Source organism: Typha latifolia, chromosome 2, assembly GCF_019914945.1.
Source record: "Typha latifolia isolate L0001 chromosome 2, TyphaL0001v2, whole genome shotgun sequence".
Classification (NCBI taxonomy): Eukaryota; Viridiplantae; Streptophyta; class Magnoliopsida; order Poales; family Typhaceae; genus Typha; species Typha latifolia.
Window position 1 is genome coordinate 2,877,366 of NC_133087.1, and position 27,051 is coordinate 2,904,416.

The following is a 27,051-nucleotide window of genomic DNA, read 5'->3' on the forward strand; positions in this document are numbered from 1 at the left end:
AGACATATTTGTCTTTTACTGTCTATATTTTATCACTATATTAAAGAAAATAATTGTACTGAGATTCGTCATGATCTAGCTGGTGCTTTTCTGCAAGCGTGCATGAAAAAAGAACCAATTAGCAAATATGTCAACAATAAATAATAAGACCAAAATTCGTGGTATCAAATTGTTTTCTTGGAATCAAGGATCGACAGTGGAATCAGTCAGTTTGCTAAAGAAATGAGTAGATAAGCATGTCAACCACCAGTTTGCTAGTTACTTCTTAACACTGACTCCAATCATCCAAAGCAACAAACTCCAAATAAGTTCAATTTCCATAGTGAACCACAAAATAATTCAATCCAGTGTGAAAGCACACTAAAAGGTTTTCAGTCTATCCAGCTAACGAACTAGCAAGAAGGAAACAAAAATAACTTAATAGTAAGTAATAATGGGAGGATCAGCTCAGCTCAACAAAACAGAGCCAGAATGTCTGAAAAGCGACTTGAAAGTAAATAGTGAAACAAGTTGAACATAATAGATTGCCTAGTCCTGCTCAACTTTGAGATGCTGGAGTTTTGATTCCAGTTCATCCTCATCGCCTTCAGCAGTGCCCTCCTCCCCTTCTCCCTCCTCTTCCTCTTCACCTTCCCCCTCTACATCATTCTCATCCAATGGCCCAAGCACATCTGCAGAATTCAAACCGGCTTTCAGAATCTCCTTTACCTCATCAATTCCTTCATCCGAGATGGCATTTCCATTGATGTTCAAAAGTGTAAAGTCAGGCTTGTTTGAGACTGCTTGAGCCAAGCATCTAGCCCCAGCTCTTCTTATCATGTTAATGCTCAAATCAAGTTCCTTGAGATGTGTATGACTCTGCTCAAGTGCTTTGCCAATCAGAATTGCACCCTCATCCTTCAGTTCATTCTCTGACAAGCTCAGTTTCTTAATTGACTGCATTGTAGCCACACAGTCTGCCAGTGCCGGGACAGATTTAATAGTTATATCATTTCCAGCAATGTCAAGAACTTCCAGGTGAGGAACAGACTGTTTCAGAGCATTGGCAACTGCTATGGTTCCCTCGTCTTCCAGATTCAGATAGCTGAGATAGATTTCAGTAATACCGACAAGTTTTTCAAGAGATTTACTCAGGGCTATCCCAGCTTCCACACCAAATATATTGTCTCGGAGATCAAGCTTCTTCAAATGACTACAAGTTTCTAAAGCCTTGGCCAATGGGATTCCACCATCTGAACCCACCCTTGTTGATGAGCACCTGAAATCCTCTAGAAGAGGTGAATGTCTCAGTAGCTCAGAAATTGCAATTGCACCTTCATCTCCTGTCATGTTATTATGGAAATGGAGGATCTTAAGCTTCTCAGTAGATGGGATGAGCTCACACAATGCTTTTGCAGCTTCCTCAGATATACCATCATTCATCAAATAAAGCTCTTCCAAGCTATTTTGTGACTTTAAGAGTGCATTGAATGCCCTGACACCCTTCTCACCTAAAGCATTGTCAGAGAGGTTTAGGTACTTCAGTATACAGCCTTCTAATGCTGATGAGAATATCCGCATAACTTCAAGAGCTTCATCCTCAGGTCTCCCAGCAACAAAATCCGAGAGATCTACCTCAGTCAGCTGCTTCTTAAGCGATGCAAGAATAGGTTCAGCAATACAGGCTGCATCAATGCCAAAGCTCCTGTTGCTGAAACAAATCCTGGTGTAAGAGTTCCCTTGCTCCGCCAGTGGACTTAAAAGTTCCTGTGCTTCCTCAGCATCAATAAAAGCCCGACGACCACCTGAAATATCAAACACAGTATTACCAGGCAAAAGGGGCTTTTCAATTACAGCTGCTTCTCTATCCTTTTCAGGCATCGGCCCTCTTTTCAGAACCTCCAGCATAAGCTTGCTAATTTCCTTGGCATACAGCTGAACAGCAGAGCTTCCATCCCCATCAGGTTCTTTCATGAAATGCTCATTTGCAGAAGCAAAGCAAACTTCCTCGATGCGTTTAGCATTTTCACTAGCCTCTTCCTTGCTCAGAAGGCCATACTTTCTTGAAAATATAGACTCAGTAGAAAAGTTCTTAGTCATTCTCTCCACAAGCATCAGTCTTGTACTTCCACTGGGGGGCCACAGTTTGATCGAGAATGTTCTGGGTTGAAAATCTTGTGCCACAGGCTCCATATCAGAATCCAATACTTCTTAAATCCTACTACCTAGAAATGAGACAATCTCTTATTAGAAGACATGATACCAAAGAGTACAGTGGCAACAGGACCCACTACAGGAATAGTCATAAAAAGTAAAAGGTAAGGAATTAGAAACAATTCATGCAAAACATGTACAGCTCTGTAATCTTGACAAATAGCTAGAGATCATTAAAACCAATGTAACTAAGGAACATGACTTGCCAAGAGCTAGATACAAGAAAGAATAAAATAAATCAAACATTATTTCATGAATATTTTTTCTTCTTCTGTCTCTCTCATAGATTACATATTACATGGTATCCATTGACTAACAGTCATGAACTTTTGGTATCAAATATCAAACACTGGAATAATGTTAAAATAAAATGCAAATGCTAGTCCAGAGTATGTTTGATATTTTCATGCTAACTGTGAGTTCTGCAATAAACTCTTTCAGCAACAAGCAACCCAAGATCAAGATTTAGGTATAATAAGAAGAGAGAAAAGATAACAATAAGATGGTTGTCCAATAGTAGACGCCCACAAATGCAAATGAAAAACTGAACAGATAAATCATACTTCACTGTAATGACTGCCTGACTATATCTTTAAAAAAAATTCTCATTCTTGGTAATGTCAATCTAATGACAAAAATTATAAGGGATTAGATTCTCATAACTCATAAGATACTGGTCTATATCTTTCAAACCCAAGACAATGAAACTAAATGAAAATGAAAATAGCCTAAGTAAATAAATAGTATAAAACCATTCCAACCATGCAAGTCCTTGGTCATATTACATTAAATATCTTTGCCAAAGAGGAAAAGACGTCTCATTAAACCCAAAACAAAGTATGTAGAATTACCACACCAGCTTAGAAAATGATGCATGTCAACATCATTATTTACATCACCATTGCAGGTCTGAAGCTCTGAATGGTAGAAACAACAAAGAGGTCGCGACCTAAAACTTGTCTTAGTGTGTATCATTATTAGTTTAGATGACGAGATGGATCTTAGGGCACCAGGATCAGCTAGAATGATCATAAGATCATCTTTAAGGTGCAAGATTGGGTCCACATTATCCATTCCACAGTTTAATCATTGATCAAAACTAGTTAAAAACAATGCCTCCTTCGCCTTTGTTTCTTTAAGGAAAATAAAGAAACTTTTCTCCATTGTCAACTACTGAATCTTTTGTGAACAGAGAGCCCTTATAAGCAAAAACACTGATGCAAAAACACTGATGCTGATTTTGAAAATCCATATATCTTGCATACTTCTCTAAAAGCCATTGCACTCCTTCATTCAGCTCAATTTGAAGAATGCATTATACCTATTCGTAAAACAAATAACCTGAGCTTTCTGTGCGCTAACAAGCAAGGGAGTACTCTGGGTCATTTTGTTGCCTGCTTCTAAAGCCTCTTGGGGCAAGATCTGTATGAGGACAACAAAACATCTATTTCTATGACTACAACTAGGGCAGTTCACTGATCCCGATATGAAGCCAAAACGCAATGAGCTGTGTCTCCAACTCAAATTGGAAGGATACACCTCACAAGTCACTAATTTCTCCTAGAATCTTCCGGGTCTCCTCGATTCCCCTCTTATCAGGGCACTATCGATTAGGGCTTTATCAAATTTTCCATGGCACGTAAGATGTATGTCAAATTGCTCCAAACAACAGCATTGTACTTCAAATCTTTGCTTGGATTGCATTGCAGCAGCGTTTCTAAAAGCGGGCAAACACAGACCCCTTAATCGGGTAACTTGTATGGGACGCTATCTAATGTAAAGGTCAATTTTATTGTCTAAGAAAACGGTGATTAGGTCGAAACATTTGATTGAATTAGCTTGGAAGATCCTACTCGGAAAGCGCCAAAATTATTACTCCGCATTTGTTCTTCGTATGTTATGGAAAATCTATGAAGGGGGAAGAAGGAGAGCGACATACTTACTTTCCGGGACCAAGAAAGAGTTCGAGAGAGACCCTCGTCGTCGTCGGTTTGAGAAGGACTACGAGGAGGAGACGGAAGCGGGGGAGATGTGAAACCAACAAGAATAATATGGAACGAAGATGGAAATATAGAATATTGGCCGTCTTGAGTTTATAATTATAACTTTTTTTCTGTGTTAGAATGAACCAAATTCTCATTTTGCTTACAAATTTGAGAGGCAAATTTGTCCAAGAATAATTCTAATTGCGTCAAAAGAAAAGAAAAGAATGTTTAGAATTAAACTAATGTGATAAAAATCACAGAGTGCACAGGATTAATCTGTTAGCACATATCAAATAATATACCCGACCAATCCATACGAACTCAGTTTAGGATTGTCGAAGTTTCAAATATAACCCATTATGACCTACTTTTGTATGAGGATTGGCAAATTATTCAAACTCATCATTGAGGGAAACCGACCTTATTACCCAGTCTTATAGCCAACGAGCCCTTGCACACTAAAATGTTAAAAGAAATGTTAAAAGAAATTCAAAAAAGAATCTATAATTTAAAACGCTGCTAAAACTACTAATTAACCCCCTCAAACTAAGATAGCAGGAAATCTTTCTCAATTCGAATGGTAAAAAATTTGAACATATCAATATGTTCATGATCCAACTCAAAAATCCTACATCTTTTAGGAAAAAAGGATAATCTAAAGAAACCAAGGATTTTCTGGAGAAAAAATTGAAAATGTCATGCCATGTTAAGGGAGGCCCACAAAGGAAGGCACTGTTCCTGTGGCTTATGGCTGTGGAATTTCCACTTGCTCAACAAAATTATGGTCAGAGAATTTCTCACTTTATTTATTATTATTATTATTGAATTACTTAAATGAATATTGTAAAAATAGAGTATGTAATGTGGCCCATTCGACTCTGACCCATCCGTGCCGTTGTCCAATCCCCTTCTAGATTTCCCTACCATCTTCTTTCTTTCCTTATCTCCTCCAATTTCCCTAAAAGCCCCTTTGTTATTTTCTCTTTCCCTCTTCCCACTTTCGATAGAATGTAGTATCTGTATCTCCCCCCCCCCCCCATGGAAGAAGTCTTCCAATTTTGCCCCTCCACCTCCACCACCTCCCTCCTCCGCCGTCCCTCCTATCGAATCCCTTCCCTGTCCCGAAGTGCCCCTCGTCTCCTCAAAATTTCATCCAAGCTCCAGACTAGTAGTGGCAGTACTATAACTACTACTATCCCTCTTCCCGAAAGGCCCCCAAATCCCCCATCCTTCCCAAATTGCCCCTCTCTTCCTCCTCCTCTTCTTCCTTCCACGAGAAGCTCCTCTTCCTCGACTCCCTCGGCATCGACCTCTCCTCCTCCGCCGCCGCCCACCCTACACTGGCCGCCGCCCCGTTCCCCACCCTCCGCGCCGCCGTCGCCCTCCTCCTCTCCCTCGGTCTCTCGGCCGCCGACGTCCGCCGCGCCGCCGGCATGTGCCCCGAGCTCCTCGCCGCCTCCCCGTCCTCCCTCTCCCTAACTCTCTCTTTCCTCCTCCGCGAGGCCCGCGTCCCCGCCGCCGACCTCCCCCGCGTTCTCCGCCGCCGCCCCCGCCTCCTCGTTTCCTCTGTCTCCCAACGCCTGCGCCCCACCCTCTACTTCCTCCAAACCCTAGGCGTCTCCCCGATTGCCCCACACGCCCCCCTCCTCTCCTGCAGCGTCGAAGACAAATTCCTGCCGCGGCTCGAGTTTTTGGAGAAGGCGGGACTCCAGCCGAGGGAGGCCAGGGCGATGGCGAGGAGGTTTCCCCAACTGTTCTGCTACAGCATCGAGAAGAACCTGGAGCCCAAGGTCGCTTTTTTGATAAGGGAAATGAGGAGGGGACTCAACGAGCTCAAGGAGTTCCCACAGTACCTGTCGTTTAGTCTCGACGAGAGGATTCGACCGAGGCATCTCGCCTGCGAGGAGAAGGGCGTGCGGCTCTCACTTCCGGCGCTGTTGAGGCCCAGCGACCCGAGGTTCCGGGCGAGGTTGGAGGTGTGCGTGGGCTCGTCGCCGCCGGCGAGGAGCTCGCCGCTTTGGCACGAGAGTGTTGTCGGATGTTGATGGAATAGTCTCAGCTGTGCATACGATGTAGTCACTGCGGATTGTAAAGTCGCAATCTTTGATTTGAAAAGAAATTTGTTTTTAAATAGTTTCATTTGTAGCTGTTGAATTTAGACTTTGCGAGTAAAACGAAAGAACATAAAAATAAAATAAAAACTGTATCAATTCAATGGAAATACATAGCATATTTTCTCATGCAAAGTATTTCACGGTCAAGTGCAAGCCTTTAGATACCGTGGAGATAAATACTGAATCAATCTTCCACAGAACAACTCAAGTAGAGTAAACCAAAGAATAAATCCAACCTCTATGATTCCATGCCTGTAATTTGGTTTCATTGTAGCATAACAGAGGAAGATAAATAATAGGCTAAAACATGCTACCCTCTGAATACAGCCAACAATATATTTCCTTTGAGGATTGCAGGAAGTCAGGAACTCTGAAGAGATCATGAAACAATGGTCAAGCTGCAGCCTGAATGATGAGGAACCCTGTTTAAGAGTAAAAGTGTATTCCATTACAGAGAACAACATTGGGAAAAACGACGATAGGGAGACACTACGCAAAAGAGGAAACAAAAAGAAAAAAGTTTTGTTGGTAGGCTTCTTTTCCGCTTCTGCACATACTGAAAATTAATGCAAGAAAATTATGCATAGGGTTAATCAAATTTACTGTTAGATGAACCATTCATAAAATCAGGCTGAAGCTCTATGTAGGCTCAACCAATGTGAAGTTACATTCCTAAAGAAATCTGCTCAGCTAAAGATGCCTATTACATTAGGCCTTATTCATTTTGAGTTTAGAGACTCATAAACTGGTTTAGTAATTAAATATTTTTTTATTTTTTCATATCTAAACAAGTTTACTTTTAAAAAAATTAAAACTAAAAATAAAATTGACTAGTTGAATTCGGAGCTTAGCCTCAAACCAAACAAGGCCTTAGAATTCACTCAACCAGATTGTATATAAACACATAAAGAGATGAATGAACTATGTATGCAGCCACTACTGATGGACATTGATGTAATTGCTGCAAGGCAAGTCTCAAACAACACCACCAAACAGATGTGGTAGTAGAAAGGTTTAGCAGTGGCGAATGTACACAATCCAGCTCAGATGAATATTGAAATGCATCTGCAGAAGTGGCCTTTTAAAAGGAATCATGTTAAATAGTGGAGAGAATTGAAAATGGGCACTTACAACGATACATATGTCAGTCTCAAGGCTTGCTTTGACCTTTGTGTACAACAATGCCATGCAAATTAGCCATTAACACATAAGTTTAAGATTGCCTTATCTATAAAGATTCAGGTAGACAACAATTTTTAGTGATTAATGAGATTACCTTGAGTTTTGACATCAAAAATACTTCTGCACCATGTTAATCAGCATTCAGGCCACAAAGATGAATTTTTGGAACAAATACTTAGCTGTATGTATCACAATATTATGCAAAACTAAGTTACTGTGTGATCTTCTTGTGTTGAAGCTAATACTCATGATAATGAAGCGTCAGACATAATCATCATCACTATCTTCATCCTCAGTGTCTTCATCATATTCAGATCCGGAGTCATCTTCTTCCCTTGGTTTTAGCAAATTTTTCATGTCAAATGATGGCTCTGTCTCCATTTCCTCAATTCCAATTGAGTCGTACCTCATCCGCTCTTCAAATTTAGCGTCACTACAATTGAGCATCCATCCTAGAGAGCATTTCAAACCTTTTTGTGATATCAACTGATGCCTGGGTCTTATAGTGGATTCGAGCCCATACGTAAAGAAAGCCGGAAACTCAACCAATTCTTCCAAATCCCTGTCCATTTCAGTCTGAAAATACTCAAAGCTCATCTTCATAATATCCAGATTCAAAGCAAGCAGTTGTGGGCAGCCCGTAACCATCCTACTCACTTGCTTCAACAAAAAGCCACATCTTTTGAGGAAATCAACATGCTTTACTACGGCCGAGCGGCTGAGGCTGACAGCTTGAGGCATCTTCTCAATCACTCTTCCGAATTCATCACGATTGACCAAAATATTTGACTCGAACAAGCTCTGCTGTGCAATAAGCTTAGCCTTCAATTCAATTCCCAAAATATCTGGGTACTGCGCTACCACGGAACCTACTGACTCTTTCCTAACTCCGAAATCGATGAGAGCCTCCACATTAGGCTTCACTTGGTCTTCCAAGCTAAATCCAAGGATGTATGGCTTCATCTCTATCAATCTAGCCAAGGCCAACCTCGGCAACCCCACTGTCTCAAGGTATTCTGTGAAAGGCTTGATTACTCTCCCCACCCGCATTCCCAGTATATCTGGATAACGAGTAAGAACACTGCCAATTTCTCTTCTAGCCACTCCAATTCCTACTAAATAAGCCACTGATGTGCTCATAGTCCCCTCCAACTTGAACCCGAGAACCTCTGGGTACTTCTCTAAAACGCGAGGAACGTCCTTGGGCTTAACGTCCAAGCCTTGCAAGTACTTCACGACGGGGGCCAGATCAACCACCACGCTCGCGTGAAGGACCTGCGGGTACCGGCGCAGGAACTCCGTGAGCGTGGACTTGCGGACGCCCAATTTGCCCAGGTAGTCGAGGACCGGCACCATGTTCTTCTTGACGCTGCAACCGAGGACGAGAGGGTAGGCGTTGATGTCGTCGACGGTGAGGCCGAGGGAGTGGAGGAAGTCGACGCGCTCGCGCATGACGTCGACGGTGACGGGGAGCTCGAGGCCGTCTAGCTCGTCGGGGACGACGCCGAGGCCGCGGAGGAAGTCGTAGACTTTTGCGCGGTTGGCGGCGCGGTCCCTCTTCATCTCGAGAAGGCTGGGGCGAGCGTAGAGGGAAGAGGAGGAGGAGGGGGAGGGGGAGGAGCTTTTGAAGTGGGTTTTGCGGGATCGATGGGGTGGAGATACTGGTCTTGTGGTCGAACAGGTGGTGTGCGCTCTCGGGAGGAGGAGATTGGTGGAGCTGGAAGCGAGGATTTTGGAGAAGGGTTTTGGGTGGGTGAGGAAGGGGAAAGTTAGGATGGGGGATTTGGGATGGGAGGAGAAGAGAAGAACCTTCATTGCTATGAGCAAAAGCTCTTTTTGGTATCAGACAACAAATTTTTGGCGATGAAGCACGCGAAATTGGCCTTCATCTACGTTAGGGCGGAGAAATGATGCAGTGTCGAGAGAATGTAGATAAATTATCTTCCATAGCAAAAAAATAAATAAAAAATAAAATAAAGGAAAATAAAAAAGTATAGGAACTAGGATGCTATTTAAATGACTTTTGAGTATTGATATTAAAATTTAAGGATCAAAACTAATAAACTATAGTAGAGTTGATAAGTACTCTTTCTTATTATTAAAGTCATACGATGGATTTTAATTGACTCAATGACTTAATTTAGTTGACGGCTCAACAGTACGATTGGAATAGGTCTCAATAATATGTAGTTTAATTCAGAGTAATTATTCAATGAATTATATGACATAAAGTTTGGGGAGTAATTTTAGAACCATCTGGATGATTAATGAAGTGAGAGTTTTCGTCCTTAATTAAGATAGGATTAGGGGCACGTCAAGAATGGTAGCTGCTTAGGGTTGGTTACTCAGAATATTAATATATATTTATAGAAAAATTTATAGAGAATTTTAAGTTTAACTAATCACCTTTCAAGAGAAGAAACCTAACTTTTGTAAGATCAATATATATTTAACACCTTATATTTATTTTAACTCATCTTCTTTTAATATCTAAAAGTTTTAAAATAAATATGATCAATTTTATTCCAGGGATGATTTTGAAATGGTCTTTGAGAATTTTGTCGAATATCCAATATCGAATATCGAATATCCAATATCCAATCTTGGTCTAAAAAATATATTTAATATCCAGTATCCAATATCCAATATCCAAATCCAATAACAAATATCCAATATACGAATACTAAATAGCTAATGGGCCGAGTCCACTAGGAATCTCTCGAGCCCTCGAGGTCTCTTGGTTAGGGCCTTAAATCAAAGGCGATTCGTCGATGCGTTATCCGCAAGCAGCCGCGCGATATCCTACGGTATCCTACAACTTTCGTTCATCAAGATACGTGCAAACGAAAAGAGAGAAAACGAAGAGATCTCACTGGGCAACGAGAAAGGAAAATAGAAGCCCCCCGGCGACTTTCCTCCGCGGCAACGAGTCCCTCCATGTCTACGTACGATTGAGAACTCCGAAGCGACTAAACCTAAAACGCCGACTCATCTCCCTTCGATCCGGTGGGTAGCCGATCCGTGGGTAGATTTCTTTCCTCCTCTTCTTTGATCTGAAAACCCTAACTCTGTGCCCCTGGGATCTCGATATCTTTTCCTATTTATTGTCAAGATTTAGGCTGTAAGTGGATTTCGGTGGTTTAGGAGGGGAAGAAGAAGAATGACGAGATACGAGGTGGACGGCAAAGTGGTGCAAGGAGTTGACTTGCTTAGGAGGCGGCATTGGCCCTGGCGCTTGGACGTGTGGCCGTTCGCGATCCTTTACTCCCTTTGGCTCTTCGTTGTGGTGCCGAGCATCGACTTCACGGATGCTTCGATCGTTCTCGGCGGCATCGCGGTTACGCACATCCTCGTGTTGCTCTTCACGGGCTGGTCGGTGGACTTCAGATGCTTCGTGCAGTTCAGTAAGGTATGCGGGGCTCGTTCGTGATAAATGAGGGATCTTGTTGGACAAAAAAATCGATATTTAGTTAATCTGACAAAGTTTGATGCATTTTGAGTTTAAACAATTCAGTAGTGTGAAACAGTTGTTGTGATTCAATATTGGATGTAACATTTTGACCTTTCGATTCTGATTGATTAAACTCTGATTGGCAGGTGAAAGACATCCATTCTGCAAACGCTTGCAAGATAATTCCTGCTAAATTTTCTGGATCAAAAGAGATTGTTCCGCTGAACATTCGGACGATTGTAAGTGTCGAGCTGATAACGTGTATCTAGTTTCACCTTCCGTAATAACTAGGCAAGCCACATTGTAAAAGGCACAAATTATAATTATTTCTAGATGTTGGAGTTCTTCCTGTATTTGGAAGGACATATTTTTGTGCCATATTTCTTAGTTGGAAGGAACTTAGAACATCTTTTGATCACTCTTAATATCAAAATTATGTAATTGTGCATGAATTCTAAATTTGCAAAGAAGAGGTATTGCTGATGTATAAACATATTCATATGTTCTGTTAGAATAAAGGTCCACATTAACAATTGTATGCATCATGCCAGGCCATGTCGGGTGCCTTGTGTTGGAACACAATCATGCTGGCGGCATGTATTCTGCCATTAACGCACTACTACACTTTGTATAGAAGTAGGATCCTTTAAAAATTATGATTGCATATATATAATGCTTCTATTCAGAGCTCATGCCACTTTTTTCAAGTCACTTAGTAATTATATATATATATATATATATATAGATAGATAGATAGATAGATAGATAGATGGTCTCCTTTTCCTGAGAAAAATGAAGCGAAAAATAAACTTATTTCTATTTTCTAGTAATGCCATGCCATTTATTTAAATCTTTTAACATCTAGTTTTAACCCCTGACAAAGGAGGAAGATTATATTAGCTAGCTTGATGGTCAACATAAAACTATTGTCAAGTGTGAAAAGGGAGCCCTACATAATTCTTGGTGACTTTTCAATGGATTTCATGTGACAGAAGAACTGTTTAATAATCCTTTACTATGAAAAAGTCTTTGAACGTCTTTTACTCTTTTTTCAGATCATCATGTAGACAATTTGAAATAATTTTCAAATGTAGACAATACTGAATTTGCCTGAAATGAAAATTTTCTCTCTAATGTAGGTTGCAGGTTCATCAGCATCTTCATCTGGGACTGTCGAGGAAATATATTTTGATTTTAGAAAGCAAAGTTTCATATTTTCGCCAGAAAGGGAGACCTTCAGCAAACTCCTTTACCCTACAAAGCAACCCTTTTCTTATTATCTCAGGAACAGTGGTCATGGATCAGAAGCTAAAGTAATCTCTGCCACAGATAAGTGGGGAAGAAATGTGTAAGTTTCATTATGACCGTTTTTAGAATTATTTGACCGCAAGCAACACCTGAAAACACTGTGAGAAGGAATATGATTTTTATTGGATCACATGATCTACTATGTCTACGGAAAGAGAACTTGATATCTAGAAGGAGGATCCGACATTAGTCTATCTTGGAATGTGGCTATTTCTTATATAGCTGATGAAAAATGGCCAGTGAACGCATTCCTAGGATATATCTTCTAGTATTTGCTAATTTTTGATGAATTGTACTTCTTGTTTGCTGCAGAGTTAAGATACATATGCCCTGTTCTTTTGATCCTTACTGTTCGTCAGTCTTCATCTGACAACCATGATCATAATTGTCCTATCTGGAATAGAAAACTTCAGTTGGATAGCTAGTTAATTACTGTGCGTGGAGTTCAATATAGAAGAAAACACCCACGTTATTCACAGTGGTATCCATATTTTTGTTCACCGCGGGATAGCTCACTGGAATACTTGTAGCGAATTCTTGGCTAGGCATTATCTGACGTGATGCTTATTATGTGGTTTTGCTATTATAAGTTTCAAGCTGAAAAACATGAACTAGGCTTGTAATACTTTGGTACTAAAATTGTCTTCTTTCGTAAACAAGCTTGTGGGTCTCAAACAAATTTTTCAAAAATTTCGAGTCTGCTGTTTATGAACAACAAGCTAAATTGACACCTGCTTTACAATGACAAAGCACTTGTCAGACATTAAACTTTCTTATAAAGCAAGCTTACTAACTTAAGCACTTGTTTGAATGGATAAGTTTTTCTTACAGAAGCTCACCTTGGAGTGATCTCAAAGTTAGTTATAAAGCTGGGATTTTTCAACAGTTTCACTTCTGTCTACATGCATTTTAGAAATTCTTTTCATATTTCTTTTCCCAATCTGATAAAAGAACAACTCGTTGCCCTCCCATTCCTTTTGTGATTTTGTTCACGTTCCATATGTTTTGTGAATCAATTGGTGTTGTTAACCCTGAGTTCAGGTTTATTCCACATATTTGTTGATAAACAAGTGGCCCAAAATAATCTTCCAATATATTTAGTCAGTTCACTTGTTGCTGACTTAATTTATCTGCAGATTTGAGTACCCACAACCAACATTTCAAAAGCTAATGAAGGAACACTGTATGGAACCCTTTTTTGTGTTTCAGGTTGGTAATCTTTTGAAGTCTATTTCTAGACTCTAGCAGTTCATAAAGTTCACTTTGCCTACTTATGAGCTTTTGCTTCCTATCTAGGTCTTCTGTGTTGGCCTTTGGTGCTTGGATGAATACTGGTACTATAGTTTGTTCACACTTTTCATGCTGTTCCTTTTTGAGTCGACTATGGCCAAGAGTAGGTTGAAGACGTTAACTGAACTTAGACGTGTAAGAGTTGATAATCAGACTTTGATGGTTCACCGTGGTGGAAAGTAAGTTGGTTAGTTTCTTGTGTTGGTGATTTTTATGTTTTCAATGAGGTAATAAAAACTAATATATTCTTAACAGATGGGTAAAGCTCCAGGGTACAGAACTTCTTCCTGGAGATATCGTGTCCATAGGGCGCTCTTCTGGCGGTGAAGATAAATCTGTACCAGCAGACATGCTCTTATTAGCTGGAAGTGCAATAGTGAATGAAGCCATTCTGACAGGCGAGTCTACTCCGCAATGGAAGGTTGTCTTTTCCAACTACTTATTTTTATGTTAGTGAAATTTTATATTATTGGTTTTCATGATGGCAAAGGTTGTTTTGATTTTTATAGTCTTCCTTGCCTATAAGGTTACTTTGTTATATTTGCATTTATTATCTACAAATGTACTTTTATATGAGGGAGCTACAGCTGTACAAGCAATGCTAGTAGATATTGGTGCTGTTGCATAAAGTTGCATCAAGTTTTCTTATTGAGAGGTTGTCAATTGAAGTTGTCTTGGAGTTTGTGCAGAAATTCATGTAATGATTCATTGTATCATCAGTACCTTTTATATTGCTTTATTATTAAATGATGCTTACATAAATAGTGGAGAGAGGGATGGAAAATAAGGAAAATGTGGGTATCTAGAAGAACTTTCTGCATCATTTTATCTAATTTAATTTCTTCTATCTAAAGTAATGAGGTGTGCAACAATATTCAGTGCACCATATTTGGTTCACCTCCTCTCCTTTATGTGGTCTGTAAGCTGCATATTTTTTCCTTTTATTTTTTGGCTGTCTAATGAGGGTATGCTGATCCTTTTTCAAACTTTGTTTTGTTCTAACATGCATTTGTTTATACAGGTTCCAGTTACTGGTAAACTTTCGGAGGATAGATTATCTATTAAGCGAGATAAGAATCACATTTTATTTGGTGGAACAAAGATATTGCAGCATACTCCAGATAAAGTATGATGATATGTCTTTAATAGAATTATCTTTGGACTATTTGGAATCTCTAACTTTTTACTCTTAAAATCTAGTCATTTCATTTGAAAACTCAAGATGGTGGATGCTTGGCTTTTGTGCTGAGAACGGGATTTGAGACAAGCCAAGGAAAATTAATGAGAACAATCTTATTTTCTACTGAGAGGGTAACTTCTAGTATTTAGTCAAGATATGATAGTGGAATGATAAGTTTAGGTCACAGATTTAATGAGGTACTTGTTTATTGGTGAATTAGGTAACTGCGAATAGCTGGGAAAGTGGTTTATTTATTCTCTTCTTAGTCTTCTTTGCCATCATTGCTGCAGGCTATGTGCTCAAGAAGGTAATGCATTCTGTTCTCAGTTGTTGCCATGGCTTTTGCCTTGCTTTTATGCTATCATGTATCCTTAAGCATTTCCTTAACAATTTACTTGTCTACTATTAGGGATTAGAGGATCCAACTAGGAGCAAATACAAACTCTTTTTGAGTTGTTCATTGATTATCACATCTGTGATACCCCCTGAACTTCCAATGGAACTATCGATAGCTGTCAATACATCTTTAATTGCATTAGCACGCCGTGGTATTTTCTGCACAGAACCATTCAGAATACCCTTTGCTGGGAAGGTCAGTAAGAAGTACCATTGGGCTTTTGCATGATAATATTAATTAAAAATGCTTAATAGTTTTAACAAATTTTGTGCTGCAGGTTGACATTTGTTGCTTTGATAAAACCGGAACTCTCACATCTGATGATATGGTATGAGAGAAGGTGTTGTTTTAAGGATTAATTCCTTTATTGCAATTATTCTAACCAGGATATGTTGGGTATTACAGGAGTTCCAAGGTGTTGTTGGCTTTGATGATGATGCAAATTTAGTATCTGATACAACTAAATTGCCTGGGCAAACTGTTGAAATTCTAGCTGCATGTCATGCGTTAGTATTTGTGGACAATAAGCTGGTACATTACTTTGTCATTCTTGAATTTTTCAGTTATTGCTGATGCTATATCGTGGCGAATTAATAATTGAAATTGATTGGAAAATAGGTTCTGCTAATGTTCGTATATTTTCCTTTTTCTGTAGGTTGGTGATCCTCTTGAAAAGGCGGCACTGAAAGGAATAGACTGGATATATACTTCCGATGAGAAGGCTATGCCTAAAAAGTGAGCTGCATCTTGCTAAACAAATGTAACTGAAATTTTTATCTAACCAAAGCAAAGTTAACAAAGTTATCTAGTAGAAACCGTTATGCATTCTTAAATATTAGATATGTGCTTAAACATCAGAAGATTTATTTTTTTAATGGAAAAGGGTAGTTCTGCTCTATGAGTGTATGGCTCTTGGGTGAATTAAACAATAAAATTCAAGCTGTTCTTAAGAATGGTGAATGTGAAGCAATTGTCAATTTTTAAGCCTGATGGTACTTCCCTTTCCTGATTATTATGCCCATACGAGTTGGACTTCCATGTTTTCTGGCAGGTAGGTTTGTTATTTTTATTTCTAAAATGTAGATCTAGGACTCTTAGCCGGTCTGTCATTCAAGAAATAAATGGAAATTCATTATCAATTTTATGGTCCTGACAATTAAGTTAATCGGTCTATTTGTATTAAGGCTATATAAATTACAACAATCACTTTTTCTATTTATAGCTATTCCTGAGTTGGAAAAGGAGCCAAATGTGGGCTGCAGTAATATGCACCTGAATCATCTTTTTATCCTTCTTTGCTTGACTTACATATTTATCTTAATTCTCTTGGATACCAGGTCAGGTGGTCAAGCAGTGCAGATTGTACATAGATATCATTTTGCATCTCACTTGAAAAGAATGGCTGTTATTGTCCGTGTTCAGGAGAAATTTTTAGCATTTGTGAAGGTTGGCTGTGGCAGCATTGTGTAAATCTTGCTTTTCTACATTACCACTTTTGATATCTTGCGATACATGTCGCTTTTTGTTATCTTTTGACGAGTCTACTTTGGTCTTTGGTGGTATCTTCATTATCTGCACTTTTTACTTTGCAACGTCCCTTGGAATTTCTCCGTCAATTGGAAGATTGCCTATTTTTTAGCTCTATGACTTCCTAAAATACTAACTCTTATTAAATGACATGCTGGTTTCCTCTCTCTCTCTCTCTCTCTCTCTCTCTCTCTCTCTCTGAAATGTTGGACCTACTTTGTGTACTGCATGAACGTGTTGGGTCTTTTTGAACATCATCTTTACCTGAAACCACAAACCTGTCATGGACCGGACATCTAAATATTATTGAGCTGAAACCCAGACTAGATTCGGACTCAGATTTGCACACTAACACAACTGTTATTCGATATTATTTTTCAAACCTTTCACTTGGAAACATTTTTATTTTTTTCTCTTTTGCCCCTTTTACTTCTTAGCTGGGTACTCTTCATTTGAGATCCAACTTCTAGTGAGTAACAAATCTAGTTTTTTACAGGGTGCACCAGAAACCATTCAAGAAAGACTGGTAGAACTGCCTTCAACATATGTGGAGACCTACAAGAAATATACACGGCAAGGGTCTCGTGTTTTGGCTCTGGCATACAAGCCACTTCCAGAGATGTCTGTAAGTTGGCTTCTGATGTTATTTGTTTTATGTTGAGACATATGTTTTTGCAAGTTTTCCATTTCCTGTTTATGAAATTGTAGAATGATGAGCAGTTATTGCTTCTAATGGATAACAAGCTGGACTTTTGTCTAATTGACAGTTGTATATCAGTATCACCATTTTGCCTTCTGGAGAATAAACAACTTAGATAAAGTGAGGTGGAAAAACTTGTAACAAGCTGCATGCTAATCAAAATCCTGCAATTAGGAAGGCATATTAACTGAAGAGAGATGCTAAATGAAATACAAACTCCATTCTCCCTTGTAATAGGTTAGCATCAATTATATGCAATACAATATTGTCATCCACCTTTTATTTTAACTTTGAACTAATATATGTCAAATCTTTGTTGGTTATTCAATAATGAGATGGCTTCGAGTATCTTCCACATTTGTTAACTGAAAAGAGATGATAAAGACTATCCAATCGTCATTGTTCGTTGGACATCAGCTATAGGAAAAGGCGATTGCATCCTGTTTGTGTCTGAAGAGAAATATCAATGAAATCTTTGTCAATAATTTAAGAATGAGATGGTTTGAAGTATCCTTCCCCATGATCGATCTATTTTCTTGTTAAATCCGGTCGTTGTTGCAACTTTGACCACTAGGGGATAGAGGTGATCATCGACGAGTCGGGCCGGGCCAATCGGGTTGAGCGCTCCGTTAGCCAGCCCCCTCGCGAGTGGTTCGGACGAGCAGGGTTTAATGGTTTGGTTTGGCAAGATTCATAGCAAAGTTACTGCTCCAAATTTATAAGTCTATTTGCTCTGAAACCCTCCCAACACTTCATCATGATCTTGAGCCTCCCTTTGTGTTCTTTTTGGATCATTTATCGTGGCTTTGGAAGCTTCAAACATGCAATACCAATTGGTTCAGCTAAAAAAAGAGAATTCAACAAACGGCAAAACTAAAGTGAAGATTTTAGAGGGTGAATTGAAGAAGGCGATGGGATCTAGGAAGAAGATGCTTGAGTTACTCACCACGCAAACCAAGATCTTACTTGAAGAGGCCAAGTTTGAGATAAGGTCTCTTCGAGAGTGCATCAAAATTTCAGAGGCCACATCAAACGTAGCTCCCAATCAAGATTACATTGGATTGCTCAAATCGGAGCTCAAGCTTGCCATGGAGGCAGAGGAGAGGAGCAAGAAGGCCATGAATGATCTAGCATTGGCCTTCGCTTTCTTCATCTTGCTCACAATGGCGGAGGTGAGTGATTTCTAGAGCGATGATGAGCCATGAAAAGAAGAAGAGGATTTCTCTTCTCTTCTATTAGTTTTTAGTTTTTCATTTTAGCCCTCGGCTTCTTTTATTTTTGTGCTTTAGGATTTAGAGAGAGAGAGAGAGAGAGAGAGAGAGAGAGAGAGAGAGAGAGAGAGAGAGGGCAGCGAGCTTCTAGGCCGGGTTGGGCCGGGCGGGCAAATGCCGCCTATTGCCAATTCGGGCTTGGGTCAGGCCGGGCCCAAACCGGGTTTGAATCGTGCATGGGTGGGCTGAGCCATTTGATCAGCTCTAATGGGGAGGATAAGAGGGGGCTCTCCTTTTCCGATAGGGTAGACGTCACACCAATGGAACACCACAGGAACGGAGTGGAGAAGATGATAAGACAGATAACAAAGGGACTGCATTAGACACCTGATTGTGAAGGAGTCGAACTCTTTGACTTCCGTGGGGTGGCGGGTTCCTGTACGAGTCTAGGAGGAATCAAAGATTTAGGGATGAGGTCTTCAAGAGTTTAGTTCATCCTATTGATGCTCGGGCTTTGAGTTTCGAATTTTCAGTCACTCTGCCATCACTCTTAGTATGACAATGCACATCATAAAATGACGCATAGATAAACATGAGATATGTGATGCCCTATAGGACGTCATTCACAGGCGACCAAAACCCCTGTTTTCAGATATTCACCCCGCAAGATTGATTACAAGAGGCTGTCCTAACTTGATGCTTCAGTTGCAAATCTATGCTTTTGAGCCAACAGTAAGAGGGGCCAACATCTCATGAATTTCCTTTTCTTTTTTTCTTATCTTTTAGTGTTCAACTTCAGAGACTTTTTCCTGAGCAATAAAGGCGACTAGCTTCTTAATGTAGTATATTAGTGTTATTTGGTAATCATAACTCAAGAAACTTCTACAATTTAAGTCATTCTAAATGTGAATTGAACTTTCAAGTTTCAACATCCATTATGGAGTTCTTGAATCTTGATTTTTTTTTTAAATGTTGGAATATTTTCATGACTGGTTCTTTTGATTTAATTTACTGTGGTACTGTGACTGTCCTATCCTATGGGTCGGTCACCATTGTTTTTTTAGTCACATTCCTCATTGATTTTCTTGACTGTATTACCACATCATGAAGGATATTAGTTAGGATTTGATGTTTAAATAAGCTACATAATTTATGGTGCAAACATGCATGGAGAGTACTTTGATCTCAGACTAGCATTGCAGCAGCAGTTCCATTTGGTGTGTGTTTTGTACTTTCTTGTCTTTGTCCTTGTAATATCAGGTCACATATCATTTTCATAAAAATATAAGGATGAAAGTTGTTATTTTGGCTTTCTGATTTTCTGTTATACTTGGTTTCAATTTTTTTCTTTTGTGCACATTGGCATAGTTTGACTTTAGGTGTTGGCACATCAGGTTAGTGAAGCTAGAAGCTTGGACAGAGATTTGGTGGAGAATGGCTTATTTTTTGCTGGTTTTGCGGTAATGAAGCCCTCATTGGCATTTTTAGTTTGCTTTTTTTTCTTTCATTTTCATTCTTTGTACTTGTCAAAAAAAATTTCAGCTGCTAAAATTTATCTCTTTGAATTTTGTGTTGATGCTTGAACTTATTTCAATTCTGCAGGTCTTTAACTGTCCTATCAGGCCTGATTCTGGTTCTGTCTTGCATGAACTGAAAGGATCATCTCATGACTTGGTAGGTCTTCCATTGTCATGGTATTGGCATTATGGGGATGAGAATTAGGATATCCTAAATTCTTGCCTAATGTTAGTATTTTTTTTCTTTAAGTTGCTTACACATAATTAGGTCCATCATATTTCATTGAGTTCTGATACTATAATCCTATTTATTCAAAATATAGGAAAATAAGTTCGGTAATTGATTGTTAATGAGATATTCAACGTTTTAAAAGGTGATGCATGCACTTGCATATGTGGTAATGGTCTTCTGATAGCTTCTTATAATCTGCTTCCTCCAGTGTACATGAGCAAAGCATTCTATTGCCAGTTTGCCACCTAGATATATATATATATATAGGCAAGTTAAACATGAAATATTGAAATTCACTGACTAGTTAAGAACTTGGATATCATATTATAGATTTGTTATCTGACAAACTTTCATCTTTCTAGTTCTAGCTTGAATTTATTTTTCAAGTTATGCGTTGGTAGTCTTGTTGATAGAATATATATGCACCCAAAAATGCACCCACCTACCCCGCATGCACTATTCTGTGGCTTGACACCCCCGTATACCACAAGCTCTTCTTGCAACACTGGAAATATTCTTCTGCTAAATGAAAATGATATAGAGTTACATAATTCAGCCGGATTCCTAGCTACTGGTAGACGGATGTCGTTCTCCCTTCTGAGCACTAGCTAGGGCTTCTCCAACAAGAAAAAAAGTTTGCTTAGTGACATTTTTTGGGTTTTCATTTGGCTTTGTTGTTCATTTTATAGTAAACTACTATACAGAAGCAGTAGTTTATCAATTTAGCTTAGATTTAGGTATATATATTGGCTTACAGAGTTCTGTGGTTAAAGTTCATCTTTTGTAGCTTGGTTTGGAAGCTTGCTAGTTTCTTGTTTATCTGAAATTTTTAGGTATTATCACTAAAGTTATAGCCTTTTATTATTGGCATGCAGTCAAGGTGTATCTTGACAATTATTATGATAATAGGTTATGATTACTGGTGACCAAGCTTTGACTGCTTGCCACGTCGCTAGCCAAGTTCATATAATTTCAAAATCTGCTTTGATTTTGGTGCGCAAGACTAGTGAAGTTTTCGAGTGGGTTTCACCTGATGAATCTGAGACAACCGCATACAGGTAAGTCTTATGGTGATTTTTGGAGATTTTAGCTATTTTTTCCTTGAAATAAATCATAGAATTATGGTTTGTGCATGCATTTTACTGTTTGAATGTCTAATTGCATTTCAATTCAGCCATACTTGTTGGACTATGACCATGTTTTTATTTTGAATTCTCTCTTATTTCAATGCTTTATATTTCTAATTGTTATAGCTCCAAAGAGGTAGAAGAGTTGTCCGAATTGCATGACCTTTGCATTGGTGGAGACTGCTTTGAAATGCTACAAAGGACTGAGGCTCTTCTGCAGGTCATTCCGTATGTGAAGGTTAGCTGGAACACTTTATATTTCTTATGCAAATGCAAAATGATTCCTGTTGGTTGTGAGTTTTCACGAGTATCATTTTCTCAGGTCTTTGCACGTGTTGCTCCTGAACAAAAAGAACTTATCATGACTACATTTAAAACAGTTGGAAGGATGACATTGATGTGTGGGGACGGAACAAATGATGTTGGTGCGCTAAAGCAGGTATATTCTAGCTTGTATATTTTATTAAGCATTTAAACATGGGATTTTACCATGGTTGATCTGCAATGGTTGATCTTACAATGGATGATCTGCAATGCTTGATAATTATGCTGAAGTTCAAACTGCAATGGTTGATAATTTACCTTAAGTTCTATCTGCGGTGGTTGATCACGTATGATCTAGTTGCCACTATTCTTATCCCAGGTGTGTGGTTTAGATTATTGAGGTATATCTTTCACTCTCTTTTTTTTGCTGTTTTTTTTTAATTCAATGGATTTGAGCCTTTGTTTGTCATCCAAATATCAGAAAAACAAAACCAGAAAGCAGAAGAATTGTGGTTTCTATATCTTTTATGGTTCTCGATGCAGAATTTTAGGTTCCCAATCTATTCAAGAATCACATTTTCAGATCATGTTATGATTGTAGTTTTTTTTTTCAAGATATCTTTTATAGGGGTATTTATGATGCTTTGTGGTACCAGTGGGAAATGCACCCATGTGCTTCAGCTTTTACCTGGTAATTTTATAGGAGACACTTGGTTCCTCTGTCACTCAGTGTAATGACTTAATAATGGAGCTTGAAATGTTGTTTGTTGGTGGTCTTAATATACCTATTTAAGCTGCTTATTCTGCTGCTGGTGTGAGATTTCCTGTTTGATATTCTTATTCAGAACATCCATTTTTTTTCAGTGGTCACAATCTCTTCATTTCTGAGATGATTCATTTGTTTATCCCTGATCCAGTAAAATGAGATGATTTCTATCTTCATTTCTATTTTATAAACTTATCTTACCAGTGAAATATTTTCCCAATTTTTAGGCTCACGTTGGCATTGCTCTTTTAAATGCCGTACCACCTGCACAACCAGGCGATACAACAGACTCAAAAACTGAAAATAAACCTGGAAAATCAAAAAAGCAGAAGCCTGGTACTGAAGCATCTCCTTCAGCTGCACCTCCAAATAGTTCCACTGGGTCATCAAGCAACCGCCATCTAACTGCAGCTGAGAGGCAGCGTCAGAAGCTGAAGAAGATGTTGGATGAGATGAATGATGAAGGTGATGGCCGTGGCCCACCAATCGTGAAGCTTGGTGATGCCTCAATGGCCTCGCCTTTCACAGCAAAGCATGCCTCTGTGGCTCCCACTCTTGATATCATTCGGCAAGGCCGGAGTACCCTAGTGACTACACTCCAAATGTTCAAGATTCTTGGCCTCAACTGTCTTGCAACGGCATATGTTCTCAGTGTAATGTACTTGGATGGTGTCAAACTAGGAGATGTGCAGGCTACCATCAGTGGTGTCTTTACTGCAGCTTTCTTCCTCTTCATTTCCCATGCTCGACCACTGCAGACACTGTCCACAGAACGACCTCATCCGAATATATTCTGTGCTTACGTCTTTCTTTCCCTTCTTGGTCAATTTGCAATGCATTTATTTTTCCTGATTTCAGCTGTTAATGAAGCTGCTAAATACATGCCAGAAGAGTGTATCGAGCCAGATTCAGAATTCCATCCAAACCTTGTAAACACAGTCTCGTATATGGTGAACATGATGATTCAAGTGGCCACCTTTGCTGTCAATTACATGGGCCACCCATTTAACCAAAGCATATCAGAAAACAAGCCTTTCAAGTATGCGTTGTTTGCGGCAGTAGGTTTCTTCACAGTGATCACCTCTGACATGTTTAGGGATCTGAATGACTGGTTGAAGCTTGAGCCCTTGCCTGAGGGGATGAGGGGAAAACTGCTGCTATGGGCTATGCTTATGTTTCTGTGTTGCTATGGATGGGAGAGGCTATTGAGATGGGCCTTCCCAGGTAGGATGCCAGCATGGAAGAGTAGGCAAAAGAAGACAGCATCTGCTATAGAGAAGAAACATTTATAATTTTTTGTATTTTAATTTTGGTTTTCATTATTGAATGTTAATTCTAACAGTGACGGCATTATGTTGCACATTAAATTTTCGAGATCGTGGAGCTGTTGGTTAAGTTTGTGCTACTTCTATGACTTTGCTCCCCTATTCCAGGTTGGGACAATTTTGTCATCATTAACATTGATGTATTAAGTTCTCAAACAATATAGTCTCTCATTTTCTCTTCACTGAGGTTGCTGTTTTTTCCACCAAATTATCTTTGATTTCGCCTCTTCATTTTGCCTTTTCTTTTTTGTTGTTTCCAAGTTGCTAAAGCTGCGGAAAGAACCATTGAATTGCACTTTCGGCCTTATTATCCATTCTGACAACTTCATATTGAGAATAATTGAAGTCAGGCACGCAGTTTTATTACAAGGAGTGTTTTAACTTCTTGTCTGTTGCTATTTTTGTTTCTATGTAATACAGGGATTCAAAATTGACTGCTGATTATTATAAGTTTAGAATTTGTAACCTCTCTTCTTTTCTAATGTAATTATTGTTGCCATCTTATATCGGTGAATATGCTAATAGGGTCTTCTGTCGCATTGCGTTGTCAAGTTTGCAATGATCCTTCGGATCCTTTCTAATGAATGAGCCGAGTTAATGAAAATTGAACTGCTTTTCTATGCCTTGGCATACAAATCGTTCATAGTGTCGTGGCAATAATAAGATACTACAAATCTTGTGAAAGAAGATCATTCTACCATTGAAGCTTTCGTAGATAAATACATAAAAAAAATACATATATCAAACTATGCCTTTACGAACATGGCAACTACAGGTGGAAAAGAGCTGGAATCACACGGTTTGATGATATGTACACATGGTGGTGCTGATGATTGGATCACGCTTTTAATTCCTTCTTTTTATTTCTTTTCTTTTTTTTTTAAATTCAACATCACGTTGTTAATTGGGACTTGTCGATATCATAGATGATAGGTGTAGGAACCTACATACCCACTCATTAGATCTGATCCCTCTCATTTCCTTCTGATCACGTAGATCGCCACCGACACGAAGAACACCACCTAACTTTGGGATCTAAACTCTCCCGTAATCTATCTCCCTCTCACTGTCGTCAACGCGGCTTCCCAACCCACCTCCCAGATGAATACCATTGCATTATATCAATCACAAACTCTTCTCCCCTGGATATGCCTAATAATAACAACAATAATTAGCAAATTAATCATTACCATCCCGCTCTTTCCTCCCTTCCTCTCGATCCTACCGATTTACTCAACTTTAATCCATCCTCCTAATAGTCTCCTCCTCACATCTAATTAATTCCTAAACATCCTCTCCACCGACAAGGTAAGAAGACTCCATCATCACCGCTCCAATATTGATGCCTTCCCTTTCTCCTGAACTACTCCTCCTGTTCCTCCTCTACTTCTTTTGAGTCCTTTCCATCCACTAAAACACAGGAGCAGGATGGCCTCTATCTCTTACCTCCACAATGGCGGCCTCCTGTCCCTGTCCCTGTCCCTCTCCTCCTCCTCGTCATCGTTTATAAAAGCACTGCCTTTGTTCTTCTTCTTGCTCATGAGTATTCTTCTTGATAATTACGCAGTTGCAGTATCCGGCATCCGCGTCGACGTCATCCGCCGCCCGCCCCAATCATTCCCGGCCTTCCGCGAGGCACCGGCGTTCCGCAACGGCGACGACTGCCTCCCGTCCTCCCGCGTCGACATCGCCATGACCCTCGACGCCAACTACCTCCGGGGCACCATGGCCGCCGTCCTCTCCATACTCCAACACACCGCCTGCCCGGAGGACGTCCAGTTCCACTTCCTCGCCGCGCGCCCCGACCCCGACCTCCTCGCCGCCATCCGCGCCGCCTTCCCCTACCTCGACTCCCGCGTCTACCGCTTCGATGCCGCCCGCGTCCGCGGCCGCATCTCCCGCTCAGTACGCCACGCCCTCGACCAGCCTCTTAACTACGCCCGCATCTACCTCGCCGACCTCCTCCCCGCCGACGTCGCTCGCGTCATCTATCTCGACTCCGACGTCGTCGTAGTCGACGACATCCGCCGCCTCTGGGAGGTCGACCTCGACTCCCGCGTCGTCGCCGCCCCCGAGTACTGCCACGCCAACTTCACCAAGTACTTCACCGATGCCTTCTGGTCGGACGGGTCCCTCGCTGCGGCTTTCGAGGGGCGCCGACCGTGCTACTTCAACACCGGGGTGATGGTAATGGACGTGGAGAAGTGGAGAGAAGGAGGGTACACGAAGATAGTGGAGGAGTGGATGGGAGTGCAGAAGATGAAGAGGATATACCACCTTGGCTCACTGCCGCCGTTCTTGCTGGTGCTCGCCGGGAACATAAAGGCGGTGGATCACAGATGGAACCAGCACGGATTGGGAGGAGATAACATCGAAGGGAAATGTCGGAGTCTCCATCCCGGACCCATTAGTCTCTTGCATTGGAGTGGAAAGGGGAAGCCTTGGTTGAGATTGGATTCTAGGAAGCCATGCATCGTGGATCATCTCTGGGCTCCTTATGATCTTTATAGGTCTTCGTCCCCCGCGCTAGAAGAATGATCTTTATAATCTCCGGAAAGAGAAGAAGCAAGTGGGAAGAGGAGAAAGTTGACGATTTAAAGCTTTCCTTCAAATAGAAAGAAAAGAATGGAAGGCCAAGAGATCGAGAAGGAGGAGAGGAGGATGGAGGCCAGTGAGGAGAGAGGAAGAGAAGGATGGGACTCATAGAGCTAGTTATGGAAGTCAGCGGAAGGAGGAACTTAGATTGGTCAACGCTAGGAGAGCATGAGGGAGAGTTATCTTTTATTATATGGAAATCTATCTTCTTATTTTATTATTATTATTATTATTATTATTATTATTAGAGTAGGACCGAATGTTACTAGTTGGGTTTGTAATAGGCATCGTGGGAAAGAAACAATAAATTAGGGAAGTGGGACGAGTCCTCCATGTGTATATCATTTATACCATATATTTTTAATATTTATAATAACACCTTACTTCTTCTAATTAAGAAATTTAATTAAACTTCTTGTTTAATTTTTGGTCCAGAATTTTGCGATCATTTCTACAAGATACGATTGAGTTGGGAGATTCAAACGAATAGTGAAGTTGAGAGCAAATGCCTCACTTGGATTTTCCGCATGCTATGTCTCTTTCATCCTCTAGGTATGAGATTAGTGGCCAAAGAAATACTAAAAAAGAAAATAAAAAAAATTCATAAAATATTTTGGTTTTCTGTTATGCTATTAAGCAAATTTAAAATATAAGATGTGATTTACAAATATTTAAACCGTAGTGTAT

General features: G+C 39.9%; 5 protein-coding genes across 12 annotated transcripts; 3 read left to right on the forward strand and 2 right to left on the reverse strand.

Annotated features, from left to right (window-relative positions):
* Positions 1 to 284: 284 nt before the first annotated feature.
* LOC140781764 (RAN GTPase-activating protein 2-like) lies at positions 285 to 6,647 on the reverse strand. Of its 3 annotated transcripts, none has more exons than XM_073127955.1 (2): positions 6,529 to 6,647; positions 285 to 2,204 (listed from the first exon to the last, which is right to left on the reverse strand). In XM_073127955.1, the coding sequence occupies exon 2, from the start codon at positions 2,170 to 2,172 to the stop codon at positions 529 to 531; it is 1,644 nt and encodes a 547-aa protein (XP_072984056.1). In that variant the 5' UTR covers positions 2,173 to 2,204; positions 6,529 to 6,647; the 3' UTR covers positions 285 to 528. The 3 variants fall into 3 exon arrangements, with proteins under 3 accessions (XP_072984056.1, XP_072984054.1, XP_072984055.1); XM_073127953.1 differs by lacking the exon at positions 6,529 to 6,647 and adding an exon at positions 4,137 to 4,969; XM_073127954.1 differs by lacking the exon at positions 6,529 to 6,647 and adding an exon at positions 4,133 to 4,969.
* LOC140781369 (protein SEEDLING LETHAL 1, chloroplastic) lies at positions 4,882 to 6,317 on the forward strand. Its single transcript, XM_073127311.1, has 2 exons — positions 4,882 to 4,962; positions 5,390 to 6,317. The coding sequence occupies exons 1-2, from the start codon at positions 4,882 to 4,884 to the stop codon at positions 6,221 to 6,223; spliced, it is 915 nt and encodes a 304-aa protein (XP_072983412.1). The 3' UTR covers positions 6,224 to 6,317.
* On the reverse strand, positions 6,348 to 9,417 carry LOC140781765 (transcription termination factor MTERF4, chloroplastic). Its single transcript, XM_073127956.1, has 2 exons — positions 7,569 to 9,417; positions 6,348 to 6,714 (listed from the first exon to the last, which is right to left on the reverse strand). The coding sequence occupies exon 1, from the start codon at positions 9,287 to 9,289 to the stop codon at positions 7,736 to 7,738; it is 1,554 nt and encodes a 517-aa protein (XP_072984057.1). The 5' UTR covers positions 9,290 to 9,417; the 3' UTR covers positions 6,348 to 6,714; positions 7,569 to 7,735.
* Positions 9,418 to 10,339: 922 nt separating this feature from the next.
* Positions 10,340 to 23,951, forward strand: LOC140782092 (probable manganese-transporting ATPase PDR2). 5 transcript variants are annotated; one of them, XM_073128471.1, is made up of 22 exons: positions 10,340 to 10,480; positions 10,619 to 10,883; positions 11,072 to 11,164; positions 12,065 to 12,273; positions 13,370 to 13,442; positions 13,530 to 13,702; positions 13,779 to 13,944; positions 14,545 to 14,649; positions 14,724 to 14,834; positions 14,924 to 15,010; positions 15,113 to 15,295; positions 15,378 to 15,428; positions 15,506 to 15,631; positions 15,756 to 15,835; positions 16,438 to 16,546; positions 17,124 to 17,252; positions 19,933 to 19,998; positions 20,141 to 20,212; positions 21,197 to 21,345; positions 21,541 to 21,652; positions 21,737 to 21,853; positions 22,672 to 23,951. In XM_073128471.1, exons 2-22 carry the CDS (start codon positions 10,635 to 10,637, stop codon positions 23,734 to 23,736), a joined length of 3,525 nt encoding a protein of 1,174 aa, XP_072984572.1. In that variant the 5' UTR covers positions 10,340 to 10,480; positions 10,619 to 10,634; the 3' UTR covers positions 23,737 to 23,951. The 5 variants fall into 5 exon arrangements, with proteins under 5 accessions (XP_072984572.1, XP_072984573.1, XP_072984571.1 ...); XM_073128472.1 differs by having other exon boundaries at positions 10,341 to 10,480; positions 10,593 to 10,883; XM_073128470.1 differs by having other exon boundaries at positions 10,345 to 10,480; positions 10,587 to 10,883.
* Positions 23,952 to 24,795: 844 nt separating this feature from the next.
* LOC140780994 (probable galacturonosyltransferase-like 4) lies at positions 24,796 to 26,757 on the forward strand. Of its 2 annotated transcripts, XM_073126738.1 has the most exons (2): positions 24,838 to 25,077; positions 25,337 to 26,757. In XM_073126738.1, the coding sequence occupies exon 2, from the start codon at positions 25,462 to 25,464 to the stop codon at positions 26,305 to 26,307; it is 846 nt and encodes a 281-aa protein (XP_072982839.1). In that variant the 5' UTR covers positions 24,838 to 25,077; positions 25,337 to 25,461; the 3' UTR covers positions 26,308 to 26,757. The 2 variants fall into 2 exon arrangements, with proteins under 2 accessions (XP_072982838.1, XP_072982839.1); XM_073126737.1 differs by having other exon boundaries at positions 24,796 to 26,757.
* Positions 26,758 to 27,051: the final 294 nt, after the last annotated feature.

Coding starts and splice junctions, on each gene's coding strand:
- LOC140780994 (XM_073126737.1), top strand. CDS start 25,198: ATGGCCTCTATCTCTTACCTCCACAATGGCGGCCTCCTGTCCCTGTCC.
- LOC140781764 (XM_073127955.1), bottom strand. CDS start 2,172: ATGGAGCCTGTGGCACAAGATTTTCAACCCAGAACATTCTCGATCAAA.
- LOC140781765 (XM_073127956.1), bottom strand. CDS start 9,289: ATGAAGGTTCTTCTCTTCTCCTCCCATCCCAAATCCCCCATCCTAACT.
- LOC140782092 (XM_073128471.1), top strand. CDS start 10,635: ATGACGAGATACGAGGTGGACGGCAAAGTGGTGCAAGGAGTTGACTTG. Junction 15,632..15,755: donor TATTTGTGGACAATAAGCTG/GTACATTACTTT, acceptor CTTTTTCTGTAG/GTTGGTGATCCTCTTGAAAA. Junction 15,836..16,437: donor GAGAAGGCTATGCCTAAAAA/GTGAGCTGCATC, acceptor CTTGGATACCAG/GTCAGGTGGTCAAGCAGTGC.
- LOC140781369 (XM_073127311.1), top strand. CDS start 4,882: ATGTTAAGGGAGGCCCACAAAGGAAGGCACTGTTCCTGTGGCTTATGG. Junction 4,963..5,389: donor ACTTGCTCAACAAAATTATG/GTCAGAGAATTT, acceptor TCTTCCCGAAAG/GCCCCCAAATCCCCCATCCT.